The following is a 21247-nucleotide window of genomic DNA, read 5'->3' as shown; positions in this document are numbered from 1 at the left end:
TCCAACGCTGTGCTCACTCTGCAAGGAAGTCAGAATTAAGATGGGACAGGGAAATGCCTTTTCAGGCTGACTTCCAGCTCAGCAGGAGCAGGGCCAGTTCACCCTGAGAAAACCCCCCAGCTGCCCCTTCCTGCCTGGCCCAACCTTGTCCCCTAAGTCTGAGCCGGGCTGGAGGGACTCTCAGCCCCTGGGACAGCACCAGGCCAGGCATTTAAGGGGGCACAAGACTCTCCCCCAGGGAATTTACACACCAGCCAAGGAGACAAGTCACATTCATAGGGTAACTGGAGACGATCCATCTGCTGGGAAACAGCAGATCTAGGGAGATACAGGCAGATGTGGGCCTTGTTTCTCCATATCCCACTGCCACCAATATTCTGCTCCACATTTGGAGGAGGAAATAAAGAACAGGGCACTGTGGTTAAGGGTGAAAACTTAATGCGCATTCATCATACATTTGAGGCCCAGTTGGGCCAGGTGTTCACTCTGTGACCTTGTGCATTAACCTCCCTGAGTCTCAGTCTCCTCATCTGTGAAATGGGAATCATCACAGCCAGTACTTTGCAGGGTTGTCATAAGAATTCAATGAGATGAAGCATGCCTGGTGCCTGACAGAGGAAGGGCTGGTAAAACATCGGCTACTGTTACTATTATTAATCCAAACAGAATCCTTCTTCGTTCATGCACTTCTTTTCATAAAAGCAGCCAAACCAAGTCTGCCATAGGGGATTCTCAGGAACTCGAAGAACCAGTCACTGCAACAACACAGCGTGTCTGGTTTAGTGCCTGTTGAGGGCAGCCACACCTCTCTATGACAGCTTGAACATTGCTGAGCATTGGCTGGCCAGGTCCTCCCCGCCCCTCAGGCAGCCCCATCCCAGGCACTTCCTCCCCCAAGACCCCGGAGAACAGGGCCTGGAGGGGTGGAGTGAAACTGAAGAGGAAAAGAGGCTAGAGAGCTATTTTTTCCTCAATTTCCCTCAGTCCGCCTGCAAAATGAAACAGCAGGAAAGGTATTGCTTCCATTTCCCTCAATATTTAAAAGGGGATTTTTCAACAATGAGTGGAATTTTTTTAAGTCCCCAAATGAGTCTATAGTCCCAGCAATTCCGGATCCTCAAAGAGACAAACTCGTATCAAGAAAATAGTCATATTAACACATAATCATGTTAGACAAAGGGTTACTCCCCAGTTATTCTGCCTTCAATTTGGTTTTTAATATATCCTTTTATGGTTATGTTTCTGTAACTTTGTCAACTGCTCATCCTTGAGAGAAAACAATAGTTTATTTCAATAAATAATCTATTGTCCCTTTGGATTTTTTGGTATGGAAGTGGCCTCCCTTTTATGAAGTAGTGAAGAGGCTGATAGTTGTTTTTGGTTTCTTTAGCTGGCTGCTTGGGCTGTTTTATGTCCTGACTTGGTGAAATTAAAAAAAAAAAAAAAAAAGTAGCCACTGTACATCAGTTCCTAACATTTGGAAGGGGTGGTTTATTGATCCAAAGATCTGGGAACCACTGACCCAGCCCAGCCTCCCACCCACCGAGCACCTTCCATTTGCCCTGCCAGCCTGGACCCGACCAGACAGGGACAACGGGAACCCTCAAAACATTCCCCGACAATAAAGCACCTCCAACTTCTGGCAACGAGGTACACACATTTCCAGAAGCTACCATATCACCCTTAGACCCCTGTGACCCTGAAGAAGTTCCTTCCCCTGAACTGAAATCCACCTCCCAGTGATGATCAGTTCATCTTCCAAGGTCACCCAAAACCCTCCACCCTCACTGCCTAGAACAGCCATATAGGGATCTGAAGGCAGTGTGAGCAACGCCTCCTGGAGGCCTCCCTTCCAGTTCCTTCCTTGAAGGGCCTCCACTTTGCCCACCATTCTATCCTTTGGATCCCCCCCAGGATCTCAATATAAGAGGCGAGCAGTGTGGTTGATAAGGGTGTGGGCTCTGGAGTCAGACGTCTTGGTTTCACTCCCAGCCACACCTCTTTCTGGCTGTGTGACCTTGGACAAGTTGCTTCAGCTCTCTGTGCCTCCATTTTTCGCTTCCTCACCTCAAAGCAGAGATGATAACAGCTCCGATAGGATAGCTGTGCTAGGGGGATGAAGTCAGTTAACAGACATTAAGTCTTAGAACAGTGCTTGGGCACAGCGCCATGCTCACCATGTGTCATCTGGGATGTGCTTGGTGTCCCCACCCTCCCCACCCCATCACCAGGGTAGCCTGATCAAGCTGGGCCAACCAGTCTTTTCCCAGGGACTTTCAGGGAAAGGAGAGTCAGATTTTCTCCATTAGCTAAAGGTGCAAGGTATAAAACTCAGTCATACTCTCTACATCCATGAAGAAAATCAGTGTGCTTTGACAGAAAAAAGGTAATGTTCAGGGAAAAAAGCAAAGACGAGAGACAGAGTTTTGCTTCCAGTTGCTCCTAAAGACCAACTCCAACCCAGCCCTTCCTAGAACTTCAGTGTTTGTCTCAGGAACTAGTAACTTACCCAGTAATTTAGCAACTACCTCAAAACTTAGAGCTTACACCAGCGATCATTTATTAGCTCCTGAGTCTATATGCTACAGTTTGGCTGGACTCTGTTGGTATCTCTTGGGCCCATTCATGCAATTGCTGTCAGCTGGTAGCTTGACCAGGGCTGCTTGGTCCAGGATGGCCTGAAGGTGACCTAGCATTTACTGAATGTCTTCCATATGCCAGGCACTGTGGGAAATTCCAGAGTGGAAAAAATGAATATTCACTGAGCTCCTACCTTGCGTTAGGCCCGTGATGGAATTTTAAGTGTATTATCTCACTTAATCCTCCTGATTACATGGTCAGAAAGTTGTTATTCTTACCACCCCCATTTTACAGATGAGGAAACTGAGACTCAGAGAGGAAGATTAACGTGCCTAAGATTTTAAGGCCCAGAAAGGCAGAGCTGCAATTCAAGCCAAGGACCCCTGATTGTTTGCAGAGTCCATGCCCTTGAACGGCACCATTCTGGCCCTACTCACATCACAGAGTCAAACTGGGCCCTATCCTCATGCTGCTTTAAGGGGACTAAGTGGATACAACACCCAACAGTGTAAGATGCAATGCCATTCGTTCAGCAAATGTGCCCCATAAGTATTTTGTGCAGGGCACCGTGTTGGGTTCGAAGGATGCGGAAATGACTCAGACACAGGATGCAGTAGCAGCAGCGTGGAAGAGGAAATGATTAATCATGCCTGCTTTAGGCTCAGTGCTGGCTCTTCATCAGCCTGATTCTTAAGGGTGGGTGATGCTGGTGAGGAAAGGCGGTTCAGGCCAAACTACCCTTCCCCTAGCCAGCAGGGTCTCAGAGGCTCACTTACATAGCAGCCAGAGGTCAAGGTCATCCTCAGGGAGAGGGTCCAGGGCTCTGGAGCCATCCTTTGAACCTGGCTACAAAGCTCAGCACAGGGCACTTTTTCACAGGATGTCTGTGGATACCAGGTTAGAATAACAGATTCAGAGGGAGAGTAGAGCTCAGTGGTAAAGTGCGTGTTTAGCACACACAAGGTCCTGGATTCAATCCCCAGTACCTCTGTTAATAAATAAACAGATAAACAAACATAATTACCACCCCCCCAAAAAAGTTGTAAGTTCCAGGGTGAGGCGACATCTTTTGCCACCTTCCAAGGCAGCTTGGGAATCTCTGAGCCCAAGGAAGCAATATCTGCCAGCCCAGAGTTGAGATGCTCAGAGATGCAGCGTCCACATACAAGAGCCCTGTCCTCAGTGGGCAGGCATGAGCAGTGGAAAGGCAAGGTGGGCAGTAGAAGGAGCCTGATCTTGGAAAGAGCCAGATCTTGTGGTGAATTCTAGCTGCACCGGTTTCTGGCTGTGTTCCCATGAGCTAGCTATTACCCTTCCTGAGCATTCTTCCCATCACCTATAAAATGGGGACAAAACTCCCAGCTTACCCAACACTTTTTATGTATCTCAAACTAGCTTAAGCAAAATCAGGACTGTCTTAGGAGGAGACTAGGGCACCTCCTGAAACCCCAACGCAGAGGGGCACGTGAGCCTGTCACTACCCTTATAAAGCCACAAGAAATTCAGGCAAGACTCCCTCCCCGTCTCCCCTCTCATTTCCTTTCCCTCCATCCTTGCTTCATTTTTCTCCCTCTGCAGACAGGCTTCTTCTGTTTATCTGGTGCCTGGGGCAAAAGCTGGTTGCCGCATGGCTCACACATCAGTGTGTGTGTGACACTCCTAACCTCATTCAGTCTAGCTGCCATCTTTCAGTCCCAATTCCTAACTCCTGGGAGGAAGAATCTGGTCCAGCTGGGGCTACACTCTACCACTCTGGTCTATGACACAGGGGGCTATGCCAGCAAAGGTGGCTCATAGAGCTTAATGGGAACTCCATGTATAAAATGAGGAAGGGGGCACTTCTCAGAGAAGGAGTTTCACCATAAGTAGGGCAGGTCCCCCCAAGAGTTATTGTGAGGACTAAGTAAGACGATGGACATCAGCCTTCGGCACCTGTTAGGCGTGCACTTCAAGGGAGGGTCTTAGGTCAGATACCCTAGAAGCAGAGCTCCCCTGAGAAGAGGAGTGAGGAAAAGAAAGGGGTGGGGTGGGGTGGGGACACAGAAGGATGAAATCCCAGCCTGACCCACCGGGAGCACTGGGTCGGTTGCCCCAGAGTCAGTCTCACATTGAGGCAAGGGGACTTGTCTATTGTACCCTCATCAGCCAGTCTCCAGGACTGGCAAGGGCTGGGGAGAGAGAGGGGGAGGATTCCATCTGGCTGAGGGCAATTCTCAAGAGAAGGGGGCAGCTGTGATTGTTAGCAGCCAACATCCCAGCAGCTGGGAGGCAGGAGCGCCAGCCGGGAAAGGGGATCTTCTCAGGGCACCAATAGCATCTATTCCAGGGGGTCTCACGCAAACATGTATGGGCACTAGTTGATTCTTGCTTTGACTTCTTCCTTTTATGTGCTTAAGAGCAATGTTAAATGATATTTGGGATATGTGATTTTCTATAATGAAGGATTTTTTATATTCCATATGTTACTACATATAGTCCATACAAGCCTATTACTATAAAGATTGAACATGCAAAACTGTAACTGTAATAAGTTCTATAGGGGATATTTAAGGACTAACATGTGATTTTTGCATTCCATGTTGATTTTAGAACTTCATGCCTTTGCTCCTGTTAAATATGACTCCACTATATGTGATTGAGCTCCCCTCCCACCCCTCCACCCCTGCCACCAGTCTGCCTCTGCCACAGGGTCACAGGATTCTGGTCCTGAAGGGCCACCAAGGGAGGCTTCTGGCTCCAGTGGCTTCCCATCCCACTTGAAACACATCCAAGCCCTTGATTCAGCTCCTCAGCTGACCTGACCCTTGCCTACCTGTCTGATCACTGACCCTCAGCTCACTAGCCTCCAGCCTCAGGGCCTTCATTCAATTCCTCAAACCCACCAGCTCTTTCCCACCTGAGCCTTTGCAAGTGCTGCTTCTTTGCCCAGAACATCTCCCCGCTGTTCTTTGCAGAGTTGGCACCTCCACTTTGTTGGGTTCAACCTAAAGTCACCATCCAGGATGCAGGCCCCAACCCTTCTTTCTAAAGTAAGTTCAAATCACCCCGCTTGTTTCCCTCCTAGCCTTTGACAGTTTATAATTGGTTTGTTTTATCACCTTGTTCTTGTCTGTCTTGTGACTAAATTGTAAGTTCTATGAGGCCAGAAAGTCCCTGGCACACAGTAGGAGTTCAGTTATTGGTGGAATGAATGAATGAATGAGTTGGTTGCCATGCTCTAGCAATTTACATGAAATCCATCCTGTCCATTTCCATTGGCAAGAGAGAATGTTCCAACAGAAGGATCATCACTCCCCTGCTCAGAGCCCTTCTCTGGCCCGTTCCTGCCCGCAGAGTTGCTGACAATTCTTTGCCAGAGCAGACGAGTATAGGATGGGAGGTTAAAAGACCCCGGTTCAAGTCTCACCCTTGCCACTTGCTAGCTGTGCAACAGCAGCGAAATCGATTCCCCTCTCTCGGTCTCAATTCCTTTCTATAAAATATGTGAAACACCTCCTGTTTTTTCTCCTTCTTGGGTTGCTGTGAGAAAATGTAGAAATCAAGACTTAAACATAAGACAAGATACAATAAACCTCCTAGAGGAAAACATAGGCAAAACATTATCTGACATACATTTCAAAAATTTTCTCCTAGAAGAAATAAAAGCAAGAATAAACAAATGGGACATAATGAAACTTACAAGCTTCTGCACAGCAAAGGAAACCAGAAATAAAACAAGAAGAAAACCTACGGAATGGGAGAAAATTTTTGCAAGTGAAACCGACAAAGGCTTGATCTCCAGAATATATAAGCAGCTCATAAGACTCAATAAGAAAAAAATAAACAACCCAATCCAAAAATGGGCAGAAGACCTAAACAAGCAATTCTCCAAGGAAGACATACAAATGATCAAAAAGCACATGAAAAAATGCTCAATATCACTAATTATCAGAGAAATGCAAATCAAAACTACAATGAGGTATCACCTCACACCAGTCAGAATGGCCGTCATTCAAAAATCCACAAATGACAAATGCTGGAGAGGCTGTGGAGAAAGGGGAACCCTCCTACACTGCTGGTGGGAATGCAGTTTGGTGCAGCCACTATGGAAAATAGTGTGGAGATTCCTCAAAAGACTAGGAATAGACTTACCATATGACCCAGGAATCCCACTCCTGGGCTTGTATCCAGAAGGAAATCTACTTCAGGATGACACCTGCACCCCAATGTTCATAGCAGCACTATTTACAATAGCCAAAACATGGAAACAGCCTAAATGTCCATCAACAGGTGACTGGATAAAGAAGATGTGGTATATTTATACAATGGAATACTACTCAGCCATAAAAACCGACAACATAATGCCATTTGCAGCAACATGGATTGTCCTGGAGAATGTCATTCTAAGTGAAGTAAGCCAGAAAGAGAAAGAAAAATACCATATGAGATCGCTCATATGTGGAATCTAAAAAACAAAAACAAAAACAAACAAACAAACAAAAACAAAGCATAAATAAAGGACAGAAATAGACTCACAGACAGAGAATACAGACTTGTGGTTACCAGGGGGGTGGAGGGTGGGAAGGGATAGACTGGGATTTCAAAATTGTAGAATAGACTACACTGTATAGCACAGGGAAATATACACAAAATGTTATGATAACTCACAGAGAAAAAAATGTGACAATGAGTGTGTATATGTCCATGAATAACTGAAAAATTGTGCTGAACACTGGAATTTGACACAACATTGTAAAATGATTATAAATCAATAAAAAATGTTAAAAAAAAAAAAAAGAAAATGTAGAAATCTCTGCACAGATGATTCTTAGTATTATGAGTGCTGATTTTCAAGCCTTTATCATTCAGGCTTGAGCTCTCCCTGTCCAGACACAAATGACCATTATTCTAGCCCTACCCAGCCACCTGGTACTTCCTGAACTTCACTGTGTACATTCACGCCTTGGTGCTTTTATTCAAAAGGTGTGCTCTTTGACAAGAAAGCCCATTTCCTGCCTTCTCCATCTGTCCAGATCCAGCTCATCCGAGAAGCCTCACTTCTCCATGATATCTTCCCCCAACTAGGGGCTGTCTACATCTTTAATGTTTACATTATACCTGGGAACATTTCCCTCCTGTGGAGGGTGACCCCCAGCTCTACCCTAAAGGACCACCATCAAGGGAAATCAGAGGACCCAAACAGCACTTGATTACTGATTTGCAGGCTAAGAGAGCTTAGCCATTAGGTGTGCTTGCGCTGAAGTCAGATACATCTGACTTTGAATCTCAGGATGCCTGGAACTACAGCGGTTTAGCTAAATAGCACATACTTTTTTTTTCAAATAGTAAGAAGACCACAGTAGGTCTTTCAGAACTACTACAGAGGCTCCGTGGTGCATGGGAGGCCCAGGCTCCTCCTAGACTCCACTCTGCGATCCTTAGCATATGCCATCATTTTTCTAATTTATACCAGGTTTCTCACCTATAAAATGGGAATAACTACTTTCTGAATAGGGTTGTAAAAATTGAGTTTATATATGTAAATAGCATAGAACTGAATGTGGCATATGTTAAGTGCCCTACAAATGTTGGTTGTTACTGTTGTTGCTGTTAGTATTATTATTATTATTAATAGTAACCTATTATGTCCTCATGCTGAAAAAATGGCTGCTGCCCCTCTAGGCATCACATCCTCATCCCTGGCAGGAAAGAAGGAAAGGCAAAGCATAAAAAGTGAGTGCTGATTGAATCCATCTACTTTTTCTTTTCCAATGGAGGTGAAATTAATATCACATAAAATAAACCATTTAAAAGTGAACAATTCAGTGGCATTTAATATACTTACCATGTTGTGCAACTACCAACTATTTAGTTCCAAAGGAACCCTCATACCCATTAAGTAATTGCTCCCCATCCCTCTCTCCCCAAAGCCGCTGGCAACCACCAGTCTTCATTTTGTCTCTATGGATTTACCTATTCTGCATAATTCCATCCAATTTTAAAGAGCTTTCCAAGAAACCCCACCCAACCTCTTCTGCTTATGTCTCATTGGCCAGGAATGTGTCTGATTGTTGACTGGGCACTCTCAACAAAATCAGCATTCTGTCATTTTATATTCTGATACTTACAGAGCACCTACAACCACATTTTGTTGATCCTCAGACCCATGAATTCTTTTTGCATTTTAACTTTTCCAAAATGAGAATCTTCTTGTATTGATAATCCAGTCAACCTTCAATATCCACTAGTTCCACATCTGTGGGTTCTGCATCCTTGGATTCAACTAAGCTCAGATTGAAAATACTTTTTAAAAAATTCCAGAAAGTTCCATAAATTTGCCACATGCTGGCAAATATTTACATTATATTTGTAACTATTTACATTGTATTAGGTATTTTAAGCAATCTATGATGATTTCAAGTATACTGGAGTGTGTGCGTGTTATCTGCAAATACTAAACCACTTTACAGAAGGGACTTGAACATCTGCAGATTTAGGGATTTGCTGGGGACCTGGAACCAATCCCCACGTGGACATGAAGGGACGACTGTATCACGTTTTCAATGAAATATAGTGTCAGGCACTGTTCTAGGTGCTCGGGATAAATCAATAATTGAAACAGACAAAATTCCCTGCCTGTATAGAACAGACATTCTAGGGGTGAGGAGATAAACAATTGAATGCAATAAATAAGAGTATTATTTAATGTGTTAGAAGATGATAACTGCTTAGAAAAAAATTAAAAGTAAAGCAAAGTCAAGCCCATTTGGGAGGTGGACCAGGGACTGGTTGCTGTATTAATGTATTAGTTATCTATTGCTGGGTAACAAATTACCCCAAAATTTAGCAGCTTAAAACAACAAACATGTATTATCTCAGTTTCTGTGGGCCAGGAATCCACGACTGGCTTTGCTAGGTCATTCTGGCTCAAGGTCTCTCACAAGGTTGCAAACAAGATGTCAGCTGGACATCTCGTCAGTGGACCTCCAAAAGCTGACTGGGGCTGGTGGACCTACTTCTGAGATAGCTCACACATGTGGCTGTTGGCTAAAGGCCTTAGTTCCTCGCTGACTCTTGGCCGGAAGCCTCAGTTCCGTGCCACGTGGGCCTCTCCACTAGGACTACTTAAGTGTCTTCTTGGCATGTCAACTACCAGAACAAATGATTCAGAAGCAAGAACAAGGGGAAACCCATAGTCTCTTTTATGACCTAGTCTTAGAAAAGACACTGTCACTTTGCTATATATTCTGTTTGTTAGAAGAGAATCATCATATCCAACCTACATTCAAGGAGAGGGGAATTTAAGGAAATCTGTCAAATAATTTGTAGACCTGTTTGGAAACCACTACCATTAAATGGAGTAATCAAGACAAGAGAAAGATAATATTTGAGCAAAGACTCAAAGGAAGTGAGGGCATTAGCCAAGCAGTGCGGGGAGAAGGAACAGATTATTCCGGGCAGAAGAAAGAGCTAGAAGCTGTCGGGGCAGAAGCTTACCTGGTATGCTGGTAACGGAGGGAAAGAGAGTGACACTGGGAGGAAACAGCAGGGCTGCCACGCGCCTTTCCTCCATCACTGGCTGTGTGACCTTGGGCAAGTCACTTGTCCCTCTGAAATGGGAATGAGAGTAGAAACTACTCACGTGTTTATTATGAAGATTAAATAAAATAATATATGTAAAGGATCCAGCCCATGTCTGGTACGTAGTAAACATTTGCTAATACTGTTCTTGTTATGAGCTGGTGCAGCAGCCTCATTCTTGTCATCTGAACATCAGGTATACTGGTGCAAATCATCAGCTGGGGACTCTTGGAGGACATGGCCCTTAAGGGATCTGATAGAAATATCTCCCCTGATCTGTAACCTAGAGGAAAAGCTGCAGAGGAGATCAACTTTGCCTGCTGGTCAGACACTGGACCTCAGGTCTCAGAGCAGCCTCCAGTTTGAGTGCCAAGTCTGCTAAGCTGCTGGGGCGGGGCTGGGGATGTTGCTCAGCCAGGGACTGGGGAGCCAGCTCAGAGGTTCTAGAGTGAGAACTTCCCCAGATAGCACTCCTGGGCTCTCCAGTCTCAGGCAATCCCTGGACATGTGTTTGCTGAGCTCTGTCTGAGCCTTGCTTTGTCTTGCGTACTAGAAATGGGGCTCTCAGCAAGAGTAAAACCCAGGAGGTCTAGCCAACCAAAACCTGGGGTCTTTGGGCGAGGTAGAAGCCACTTGGAGTGGATCTTTCTATAAGTCCTCAAGAAGAGGAACTGGCCACAGGGAAGGAGAGAGAAGAGCTGTATCCTCACTTGATGGCATTAAATAGTTCCTAGGACCCATCAGTTCCTTCCACTGGTGACCACTGGGTCAAGTGCCTGCCTGGGTCAAGAATTACACATTATTGTCAATTCATCCCAGGTGGACTCAAGGGCTTCTCTGCCCTGCTCCCCACCAATGAAGACATGGCTCAGAGTGAAAGCAGCTTGGATCTGCTTGGACGGCTCTGCTCCAAGTACTACAAACATCCCTTCCAACCCTGGCTCCACCACACACACCTCAGCCAAGTTCCTGAGTGATTTTCTGGGCTTCAGTTTCCTTCTTTGTCAAAAAAGAGAATAACTTCCACTCTGCCTAATTTATTTATCCCACAAAGTTCCTCCTATCTGTGCCATGCACTGTTCTGCTGCCTGAGAAATACTGGGCAGAACAAGAGATGCAAAGCCTCTGCTCTCCGGGAGCTGAACTGCTGGTGGGAAGACATTCTTTGAAATATTGCCAAGTGGTGGTAGGTGCTAGGAAGAAAAGCAGAACAGGGTGAGGAAATAAAGAGGGATGGAGGGTGATCAGAGAAGTTCTCTCTGAGGGGGTGACTTTTAGAAGGAGATCAGAAGCAAGCAAAGGAGTCAATCATGTGTATGTCTGAGGGAAGAGCATTCCAGGCAGAGGGAACAGCAGGAGTCCTGAGAAGCCAGTGTGCCTGGGCAGTCCCAGACAGAGCAAGGAAGCAGTTTATGGCAATGCTAGGAACAAATGAGGTTCAACCAGGGCAGTGCTTTCACAGTGTAAGTTAGATCACGTCACTCCTCTGCCAAAGTCCCTACAGGGCCAAACAGGGCCCTTACAAGGCCTCACATGATCTTCTTCTGTTTCTCCCTCTGACCTCCCTCCACCCCAAGTTCTCTCTGCTTTAGCCACATTCCCTCTCACAGAACTCTCACCTGCCTCAAGACTTTACCATAAACCAGGGGCTCAGAATCACCTGCAGGGCTGATTAAAATGCAGGTGGCTGGGCCCCAGCCCAGTTTCTTTTTCCTTTTTCTTTTTTTGTTGAAGTATAGTCAGTTTACAATGTTGTCTCAATTTCTGGTGTACAGCATAATAGTTCAGTCATACATATACATACATATATTCATTTTCATATTATTTTTCATTATAGGTTACTATAAGGTGTTGAATATGGTTCCCTGTGCTATACAGTATAAACTTGTTATTCATCTATTTTATATATAGTAGTTAGTATCTGCAAATCTCAAACTCCCAATTTATTCCTTCCCACCCTTCCTCCCCTGGTAACCATAGTTTGTTTTCTATGTCTGTGAGTCTGTTTCTCTTTTGTAAATAAGTTCATTTGTCTTTTTTTTTTTCAGAGTCCACATATAAGTAATGTCACATGGTATTTTTCTTTCTCTTTCTGACTTACTTCATTTAGAATGACATTCTCCAGGTCCATCCATGTTGCTGCAAATGGCATTATTTTATTCTTTTTATGGCTAAGTAGTATTCCATTGTATAAATATACCACATCTTCTTTATCCAGTCATCTGTCAATGGACATTTAGGTTGTTTCCATGTCTTGGCTATTGTAAATAGTGCTGCTATGAACATTGGGGTGCATGTATCTTTTTGAATTAAAGTCCCCTCTGGATACTTGCCCAGGAGTAGTAAGTCTATTTTTAGTCTTTTGAAGAAATTTCATACTGTTTTCCATAAAGCCAGCCCAGTTTCTGATTCATAAACTGATTCAGGTCTGGAGTGGGGCCCCAAAATGTGAATTTTCTACAAGGTCCCTGGTGATGCTGATGCCTTGGTCCCTGGCACTGTAGTTTGAACAGCACGCTCCAGTTGTCTCCTCTGCTGGGACCACTTTTGCATCAGACACCATGTGGCCACTGCCCTCTCCTCCTTCAAAGCTTTGCTCATACTTCATGGTCTCAGTGATGCCTACCCTGTCAATTCTGTGCAATACTGCAAGCTGCCCTCCTGCACCTCCAGACTCCTCCTAACTTTGTTTTTCCTTTTTTTCCATAGTACCTACCACTTTCTAACATGTGGATAATTATTTTACATAGTTTGTTAACTGTATGTCCCCAAGTACCTAAAAGTGGTTCTAACCCTGACCCCATGAGCCCCTGAGGACCTTATGGATCCCTCAGAGATCTGCTAACCCACCTAATTTATATGCAATAGTTTGTAATCATGATGTTTGTGGTGCTAACCTAAAACAATAAAACAGCCAGTTATTTTACCAGCAAAACAGGTGTATTCAGGAGCAACAAAGAATTGCAATTTGGGTCTTACAGCTATGGTGAACCACGTGCAAGTCCTGGTAAAGCAAAAGAGAGGAAACTCTTTTATAGAGGAGAAGGGGAAGTTGGGAGGGGCTGTTACAAATAAAAAGTTCCTCGGAGGAAACTGGGAATTTGAAGTATAATGACTTTCCATTGGCTGACTTGTGACAGTCTCTCGTTGGCTGAGCTGCTGCCAGGGGACAAAAATCTTTCTTCCTCTGCTGAAAAGTAGTGTCACTTCCTGCTGGAGAATGCAAGGTAGATCTCTTCCTACTGCGATGTGTACTCATGCCAAGTGATGCCAAGTAGTACCTTCATGAGATCTCCCCCTCCTGGCCTTGCAACTCCACGTTAGTGAGTTTTCTCTTTATTAATTTTCACAGTCAGTAGCTTTCACTAGATTCTCAAAGACTTATTTCAGCCCCAAAGCTTAAAAATATCACTAATCGATCAATACCTGGTATAAAATAGGTGCTCAGTAAAAATTTGTTGACTAAATTAAAGACATTTTTAAACATTATTCACACACACATACACTTTTTTTTTTAAAGGAAAACTGTTCAGTGGCACAGTGGCTCCCAGATGTTGGCGTCCTTAGACAGCTCTGTCAGAATGGCATGGTTGCTTTCTAAACATACAAATTTATGGTTCAAAATACCCTCAGAGAATCTGACTCAGGGGGTTTGAGTGGCACCAGATATTTGGTATTTTTCAAAGCCTCCCCTTTCCCCTCTCCCCCACCCCTCCAGGTGAGTCTGAGGTGTAGAGAGTTTTAAAAATTCCTGTGTGAAGCCTCTATTGGAGACTCAGGAGAATCAATTCGGTGTGCAGCTTTTACACTTGGCAAAAAATGTAACCACATCCACGGTCACTTGTGACCTTCTCACAAGCTCTCTGGTGACAGGGCAGGGACTGCAATCTTTCTTTCACTGAGTAGAAAGCTGAGGCCCTGGGGAACAAAGTTACACCCCCTCCCAACACCCAACAGTCATATTGCCTGCGAGTGGTAGAGATATGATTAGAACTCGGGCCTCTGGCCTCTCATGCTAGGGTTCTCCCTTCTGCACAAACTGGATAAACCCAAGTTCCAGGAAATCCCAAGGACACTACTGGGGGAGGGGAGGGCAGAGTGGCAAACAGATGGAGGGCAAGGTTCAGGAAGGTTATCTCTTGGCCACCTGGCCTCCTGTCTCCAGCTGCTCTAAGGACACAGAATTTCACTTGCTGACTCTGGTGGTGTATGACCCCACAGCAGTCACTTTCCTTTTGTGTGCCTCAGTCTTATCTGCAAAATGGGGCTGATAATCCTTGCCCTGCCCCCCAATAAGATGTTTGTAGAGTGTATAGCTCTCTAAACATCCAAGTTATAACAATTGTTATCAAGGGAAAATGCAACATGCCCCACTCAGAAAGTCTCTAGGGATAAAATTAAATCCAGCCTTTCATTCATTCGAGGTACATTTTTGAGCACCTACTATGCGCCAAGCACTGTGTACACATCACCTCATTTAACCCTCACAAAAACTTGGTGGGGTTGGTGCTGCTGTTGTCCTCATTTTATAGATGAAGAAACTGAAGATCAGCGGAATGAGTTGCAATTCATTTGATCATGTGTTCATTCACCCAACTTTTATTGAAAGTCTGCTCTGGGCCAGGCTCTGGGCCAAGTGCTGAGGACACGAAGATGAACAAGTCCTTCAGGAGGCATGCCCATAAATTACTTTAATAACAACTCTGTACATGCTTCCACAGACAAGCGAGTGAGAGCCGGGGGAGGAGCAACTGGCTCTCCTGGGATTGTGATGACAGGCAGCAGACCTTCTGCGGGACCCTGCACCACTAAGGTGCCCATACCCTGTGTAGAGGTGGCAATCAGAAGGCCTGGGTTCGAATCTAGCTTCTGTCAAAGCTTTGCTGTGTGTTCCCAGGAAATCCCTTCTGCCAGGGAGACTTGCCAGCTTTCTTAATCTGGAAATTAAAAGGTTGTTAAAAAGAAGTTGGGCTGGTTATCCTACAGTTCTGGGGGCCTAAACCTCTGGCCTTCCCACCCTATCAGTTTAAGCCTGGTCCCAACCAGCCCACGTCTGGGGCAGTCAGACTGAGCCTAGGGCAGCCAGACCAGGCCGTTTGAAAAGTGCCAAACACCGCGTTTCCGGACAGCTCTCAAAAGCCCGCCGTGCCGCCTGGGGTCCAAAGGGCGGAGCTCAGACAAGAGGGGCGGGACTGAGGCCTCCTGAGGCGCGGTGCGACCCGCCCAGGAGCTTCTCATCCAGCCAATGAACGTCCGGGGCCGGGGTAGCCCCTCCTCTGGGTATAAGAAGGAGCGAAGTCCGGGGGCGCGGCGCGAAGGTCTAGCATTCCGACCTGGTGGGTAGATGTGCAGGATTATTGACGCCCTGAGCTCGGGCGTGCGGGAGCTCTGAGTTCGGTGTGTCTTGGGCTGCGCAGGAGCACGGGTCAGGTTCGGTTTTCCTTTGGCCCACTGGGCTCGGGGCCGGAATCCCTCGCCGCAGAGAAACAACTGGCCGGGAGCAGGGGACGCCTGTGCTGACCATCGGTCCGCCGCCGCCGCCGCCGCCGCCGCCGCCGCCGCCGGCAGCCGGCCCGCCGTCATGGCCGACCACCTGATGCTTGCTGAAGGCTATCGCCTGGTGCCGAGGCCGCCTCCCGCCGCGCCCGCCCATGGCCCTCACGCGCTTCGGACGCTACAGCCGTACTCGGGCCTCGGCCTGGACAGCGGTTTGCGGCCGCGGGGGGCTCCGCTGGGCCCGCCACCGCCCCCACCGGGGGCCCTGGCTTACGGGGCCTTCGGGCCGCCGCCCGCCTTCCAGCCCTTCCCAGCGGTGCCGCCTCCGGCCGCCGGCAGCGCGCACCTGCAGCCCGTGGCGACGCTGTACCCGAGCCGCGCGATCGGAGCCCCCGGCGCCCTGGGAGGAGTCCCCGTCCCGCAGCCTGCGCCTGGCGCCCGGGCCCCAACACCGCCACCGCCTGCGCACGCCCTGGGCAGCATGGACGCCGAACTCATCGACGAGGAGGCTCTGACGTCTCTGGAGCTGGAGCTCGGGTTGCACCGCGTGCGCGAGCTGCCCGAGCTCTTCCTGGGCCAGAGCGAGTTCGACTGCTTCTCGGACTTGGGGTCGGCGCCGCCCGCCGGCTCTGTGAGCTGCTAAGCGCCGCCGGGGGCCTGCCTGGCGTGCCCGAGAAAAGGGGGCCAGCCTGCCCGCAGGACTCCGCACCCAGCGCCTGGACCTCGCACGCACCCTCCGTGAGGGTGGAGGCAGCAGGTTAGTGCACGGAGCCGACGCCGGGCCAGGACGCCTGCCCTCACTCCAGGCCCTGCCTCCTGCAGGATGACAGTTTGCGTTCATCTCTCTGACCCAGAGCCTCAGCGGTAAAGTGAAGGGGATTGGACCCTCTTTTCGGACTCCCCGAATCCGTTCTTGGATTGTGTATCTTCTCCTCTTGGACTCTCCCCCACCCCAACCCCCAATCTGAGCCATTCCAGGCCTCTGCCTGATTCCTCCTCTCCTTGTGCAACCCACTGTGGTCACTGGGTCCCTGGAGCCGCCCACCCGCCGGGCCCCTACCCTTGCTGCCTGGGCCCCCACCCTTGCTGCCTGGGCCCTGAGGTCTCTGGGTCTCCCGCCCTGGGGAGGGGCAGACGGTACAGCCCTCACCCCTGCGGAGTGGAGCAATGCCCAATCTGGCCTCCAAAACCGAAATAAAACTGGGTCACTTTCCCGTCTGGCGTTTTCATTTCCTTATCACCCCAACCCTTGACTATATTTGGCTTCTAGAGTCCCGGCTGTTGGGGGCCCTGGGTAGGATGGAGGCCACAGCCCCTGGCAAGGGACCAGGAGAGGAAACTGACAGTTTCTTTCGAAAATATCTGTGAGTTGTGCAATTGTTATGTCATAATCTGGAAGGCAGAGGCTGCCACCACCGGGTGGCAAGGTAACCGAAGGGCACTAAAGACAGACTTCCCCACTCCTGGGAGGGATGAAGGGAGCCTGGAGGTGCTGTCCTCACTGTTTGCTCAGCATATGGAGGCCAGAGGGGAGCTGGGTGTACCCTAGGATTCAGACAACCCTGGCTTTGAACCAGGGCTCTCTCCCTTGTCCAAGGTACCATCCAGTTAAATTTCTGAGGCCATTTCCTTAGAGACAGGTGGTCCCGATCTTAGGTGGTTGTGAGGACAAATGCAATGTGAGGACTTTAGCACAGTGCCAGACACCTAGGCAGCCCTCAGTAAGTGATATTAATGATTATTCTACAATAATAATCGTGCCTTCAAAGAATTAGAGTCCAGGTGGGAGAAGGGGGTGACAGACCCAGAAATCAACTCATCTTGGTACAAGGAAGATTGGGATGAGGACTAGAGAATAGGCAGTGTTGCCCAGTGGGCAAACCCAGAGGAGGAAGTTAGCTCATGGTTGGGGGTCGGGTCAGTTCAGGCTTCAGGGAGGTGACATTTGATGTGGTGAGCAGAGCCTTAATGCTGAATACTTCTTTAGGACTTGGAGAAGATGGCACGCAAGTGAAGAGCCCATTCAAAGGCAGGGAGGCATGTAAGTACAGGGCCTGTCCAGGAAGGCTTGAGGTCTCAAGAAGGGACAACAAAGATCTATTGGCTTTATGGGAACTTTGGGAGGTAGGCACAGTCCCAGATCTACAGATGAGGGATGTGGCGCTTACCCAGGCCTGGCAGGACTTGGCCTCAGACCTGATCACCAGTGTGAGCTCCTGGTCACCCTCTGCTGTTGACTCTGGAAGCATCCCTAGGTGCTTCAGGAGTGTGGGAGGAAGGCAAGAAGAGACAGATGGAAGACAAGGAGGAGAGACTGAGGGCAGGGCAGTGGGGCTGGAGAGGAGAGAAAGAATTCCAGAGACTCTGTGGAGAGGAACATGGAGCTGAGTTTTTGTCCCCAGTGGTTGGACTTCACCCTCATGCCAAGCTGGTTGACATGACTCTCACTCCAGCCTGGGAGCTCACCCAGGGCACACTGTCTGCACCAGCTCTGGAGCCACCAGGACAGGCATGAAATGGGCAACAGAGGTGTTTGGCAAATGAATGAACGTCTCCCCTAAGATAATGGGGGTGTTCTGCTACAGGATGGTGAGGAAGGGCAGAGAGGCTTCTGGGAAGGGACTGGACTGAGTTCTGGGCTCAAAACAGCCAGTGTTGGCCCCACTTTGCCCAAGATACCAGGCCACAGATAAATACAAAAGGGCTGGATTGGGATGGGATGGTCTGGCCCTGTTCTGGACCCCACCCTGATTTCCTTCTCTCAAACCTCAGTTTCTCCACCAGTAAAATAAGGTTAAGAACCCTGCCCTGCTATTTTGCAAGACAATAAGCCTCACAGTAAGTGGGGAGCAAATTCAGAGACAGGATGATAAGCGGTAAGCTCTGAAGTGCTCTCCATATGGAAATGGTTACAATGAAAACCCAACACTGGACTCTTCCTAGAGTTAAGAAAGGGTAGAAAATGTGGTCCAGCTCCTGAGCTATTTTCAGTGCTCCTCCATTCCTCTCAGAGGGGCTGCTGACCAATTGGACAGCAGACAGATTGACAGAGGAGAAGGTAAGTCTAGGGCAGTCCACCACCTGGATCCCCAAATCCTTGACACTCTTTGCAGCATTCTGACCCGCCCAGCTGAAGGGTAGGATGGAGTGTTTATCTTTTTTTTTTTTTTTTACTTCATCAGTTAAATTTATTTAATAATTCCTCATTACCCATAAAATAAAATCTAAACTCATTAGTACAAATTACATGATCCTTTTCATTCTGTATAACATTCCTCTTTCTTATTTCAACTTTTTAAAACATTTTTTATTGATTTATAATCATTTTACAATGTTGTATCAAATTCCAGTGTAGAGCACAATTTTTCAGTTATACATGAACATATATATATTCATTGTCACATTTTTTTCTCCGTGAGCTACCATAAAATCTTGTATCTATTTCCCTGTGCTATACAGTATAATCTTGTTTATCTATTCTACAATTTTGAAATCCCAGTCTATCCCTTCCCACCCTCCGCCCCCTTGGCAACCACAAGTTTGTATTCTATGTCTATGAGTCTATTTCTGTTTTGTATTTATGCTTTGTTTGTGTGGTTTTTTTCTTTTTTTGCTTTTGTTTTTTTTTTAGATTCCACATATGAGCAATCTCATACGGTATTTTTCTTTCTCTTTCCGGCTTACTTCACTTAGAATGACATTCTCCAGGAGCATCCATGTTGCTGCAAACAGCATTATGTTGTCTGTTTTTATGGCTGAGTAGTATTCCATTGTATAAATATACCACATCTTCTTTATCCAGTCATCCGTTGATGGACATTTAGGCTGTCTTCATGTCTTGGTTATTGTAAATAGTGCTGCTATGACCATTGGGGTGCAGGTGTCATCCTGAAGTAGGGTTCCTTCTGGATGTATGCCCAGGAGTGGGATTCCTGGGTCATACAGTAAGTCTATTCCTAGTCTTTTGAGGAATCTCCATACTGTTTTCCACAGTGGCTGCACCAAACTGCATTCCCACCAGCAGTGTAGGAGGCTTCTCCTTTTGGATGGAGTGTTCTTCTTGCCAGGATGTAGAGGCTTATAGTCTAATAGCCTTTCCAGAAGCAGCTCCTACTAGCTGCCTAACCTCCAGTGAGTCACCTTACCTTCTGAGTCTTGGGTCTCCTACAATTATCCAACCAGCCTCCTGTGGTTCCAGTAGGTATTTCTCACCTCCTCCTGAGGCTACCTCCCAAAGTAACCTGCTGCCTAGCCCCCTATTCCTGTGGATTTCACTCTCCTACCTGGGCTGGGTCTTTGGGGTTGGGAATCAAGTTCCCTCGGTGTTGAGAAATGAGTCATCACACAGACAAGACATTATTCCATCTTCTTTTCTCCTTTTCATATGAACGTTTCCCCAGGCTGAAGTTCATTATTTTGAATCATCTTTTGGTTGACTGGATTTCACTACCAAGTCATTTTTTTCCAAGAAAAATGACTTCTCTTCAACTCATCTACAAAATGGAGATGTTAATAGTACCTCTCTTCTAGAGCTGCAGTGGAGATTAAATAAATTCCCACACGGTGTTTAGAACAATGTAGCTTGTTTATCATCCCTGAGCCCTGGCTTTCAGGGGATATCTTTATATTTGAGTCTTAAGAAGGTTTGTGTTTTTACCAGCTAGGAAGGAGGTACTCCAACAGTAACACTGTTGCCAGTTGGGTTCCCCAGTAGCCAACTCTGAGATGGTGTTTATCTTGCAAGAATTTTATTAGGGAACCACTAATCAGCACCTGTGGAAGGAAGGGTCCAGAGCAGAAGCAAGCAGAGGAAGCTACATGGCAGACCCAACAAGAGCCTTGGCCAACCCCATGAGGAGGTCTGGAGCTAGAAGAGCCCTTCAGAGTCCTCCCAATGTAGGCCACTGTACCCCTTTCTACTCCTGCCCCCATCAGTCATCCAATGTGACTGTTCAGGGAAGTGGTGTGACTGGGGGCGAAGCAGCTCTCCCCTGCTGAGCAATTCCTAGGGGAGCTGCCTGCCAGCAGCACCCCCAGCTGCCCAGGGAACAATTTAATGGAAGTTGGGACCTGGAAACACACCACAGCATCCACCACAAGCACTGGAGTGGGAACCAGGGTGAGGCGAGTGACATAAGAGTGCCTCCTTGAGAAGATGGTATAGCTCAGTGGTAGAGCACATGCTTAGAATGCACGAGGTCCTGGGTTCAATCCCCAGTACCTCCATTAAAATATATATGTAATATGTGTGTGTGTGTGTGTGTATGTATGTGTGTGTGTGTGTGTGTGTGTGTGTGTGTATACACATATAATTCTTTAAGGAATATCAACCTTATAAGGTTCAGCGATGAGACTCTAAACTGAGTGGTACATGGTAGGTTCTTGATAGAGAGCCGCCACCACCACCACCACCACCGCCATCATCATCATTATCACCGTCATTGCAGCTCTGCTGAGGGCTTGACAGTCATTTGTTGAGTAAATTAAACGAGCAGTCTGATCCTAGTCTTTCCCAGGAAGCTTAAATTGTTTAGCCGATTACTATGTAATCCTCTTGAATTCCTTAATCCATCCTTGTCCAACTCTTCACGCCACCCCGTTGTTAGAAGTG

General features: G+C 47.2%; 1 protein-coding gene and 1 non-coding gene across 2 annotated transcripts; both read left to right on the top strand.

Moving 5' to 3' along the window:
- The first annotated feature begins 15426 nt into the window (after window positions 1-15426).
- Window positions 15427-16854, top strand: CITED4 (Cbp/p300 interacting transactivator with Glu/Asp rich carboxy-terminal domain 4). The gene has a single exon (XM_032493954.1). The coding sequence runs from the start codon at window positions 15722-15724 to the stop codon at window positions 16277-16279; it is 558 nt and encodes a 185-aa protein (XP_032349845.1). The 5' UTR covers window positions 15427-15721; the 3' UTR covers window positions 16280-16854.
- Window positions 16855-20790: 3936 nt separating this feature from the next.
- On the top strand, window positions 20791-20862 carry TRNAS-AGA. The gene has a single exon. It is a non-coding gene; the product is annotated as a tRNA-Ser (tRNA).
- The last annotated feature ends 385 nt before the right edge of the window (window positions 20863-21247 follow it).

The sequence above is a fragment of the Camelus ferus genome, chromosome 13, assembly GCF_009834535.1.
Source record: "Camelus ferus isolate YT-003-E chromosome 13, BCGSAC_Cfer_1.0, whole genome shotgun sequence".
Taxonomy (NCBI): domain Eukaryota; kingdom Metazoa; phylum Chordata; class Mammalia; order Artiodactyla; family Camelidae; genus Camelus; species Camelus ferus.
The sequence above is the reverse complement of the archived record's forward strand: the minus strand, read 5'-3'. Positions and strand labels throughout refer to the sequence as shown.

What these genes read in the sequence shown, in the direction of transcription:
- CITED4 (XM_032493954.1), top strand. Translation starts at nt 15,722, where the DNA reads ATGGCCGACCACCTGATGCTTGCTGAAGGCTATCGCCTGGTGCCGAGG.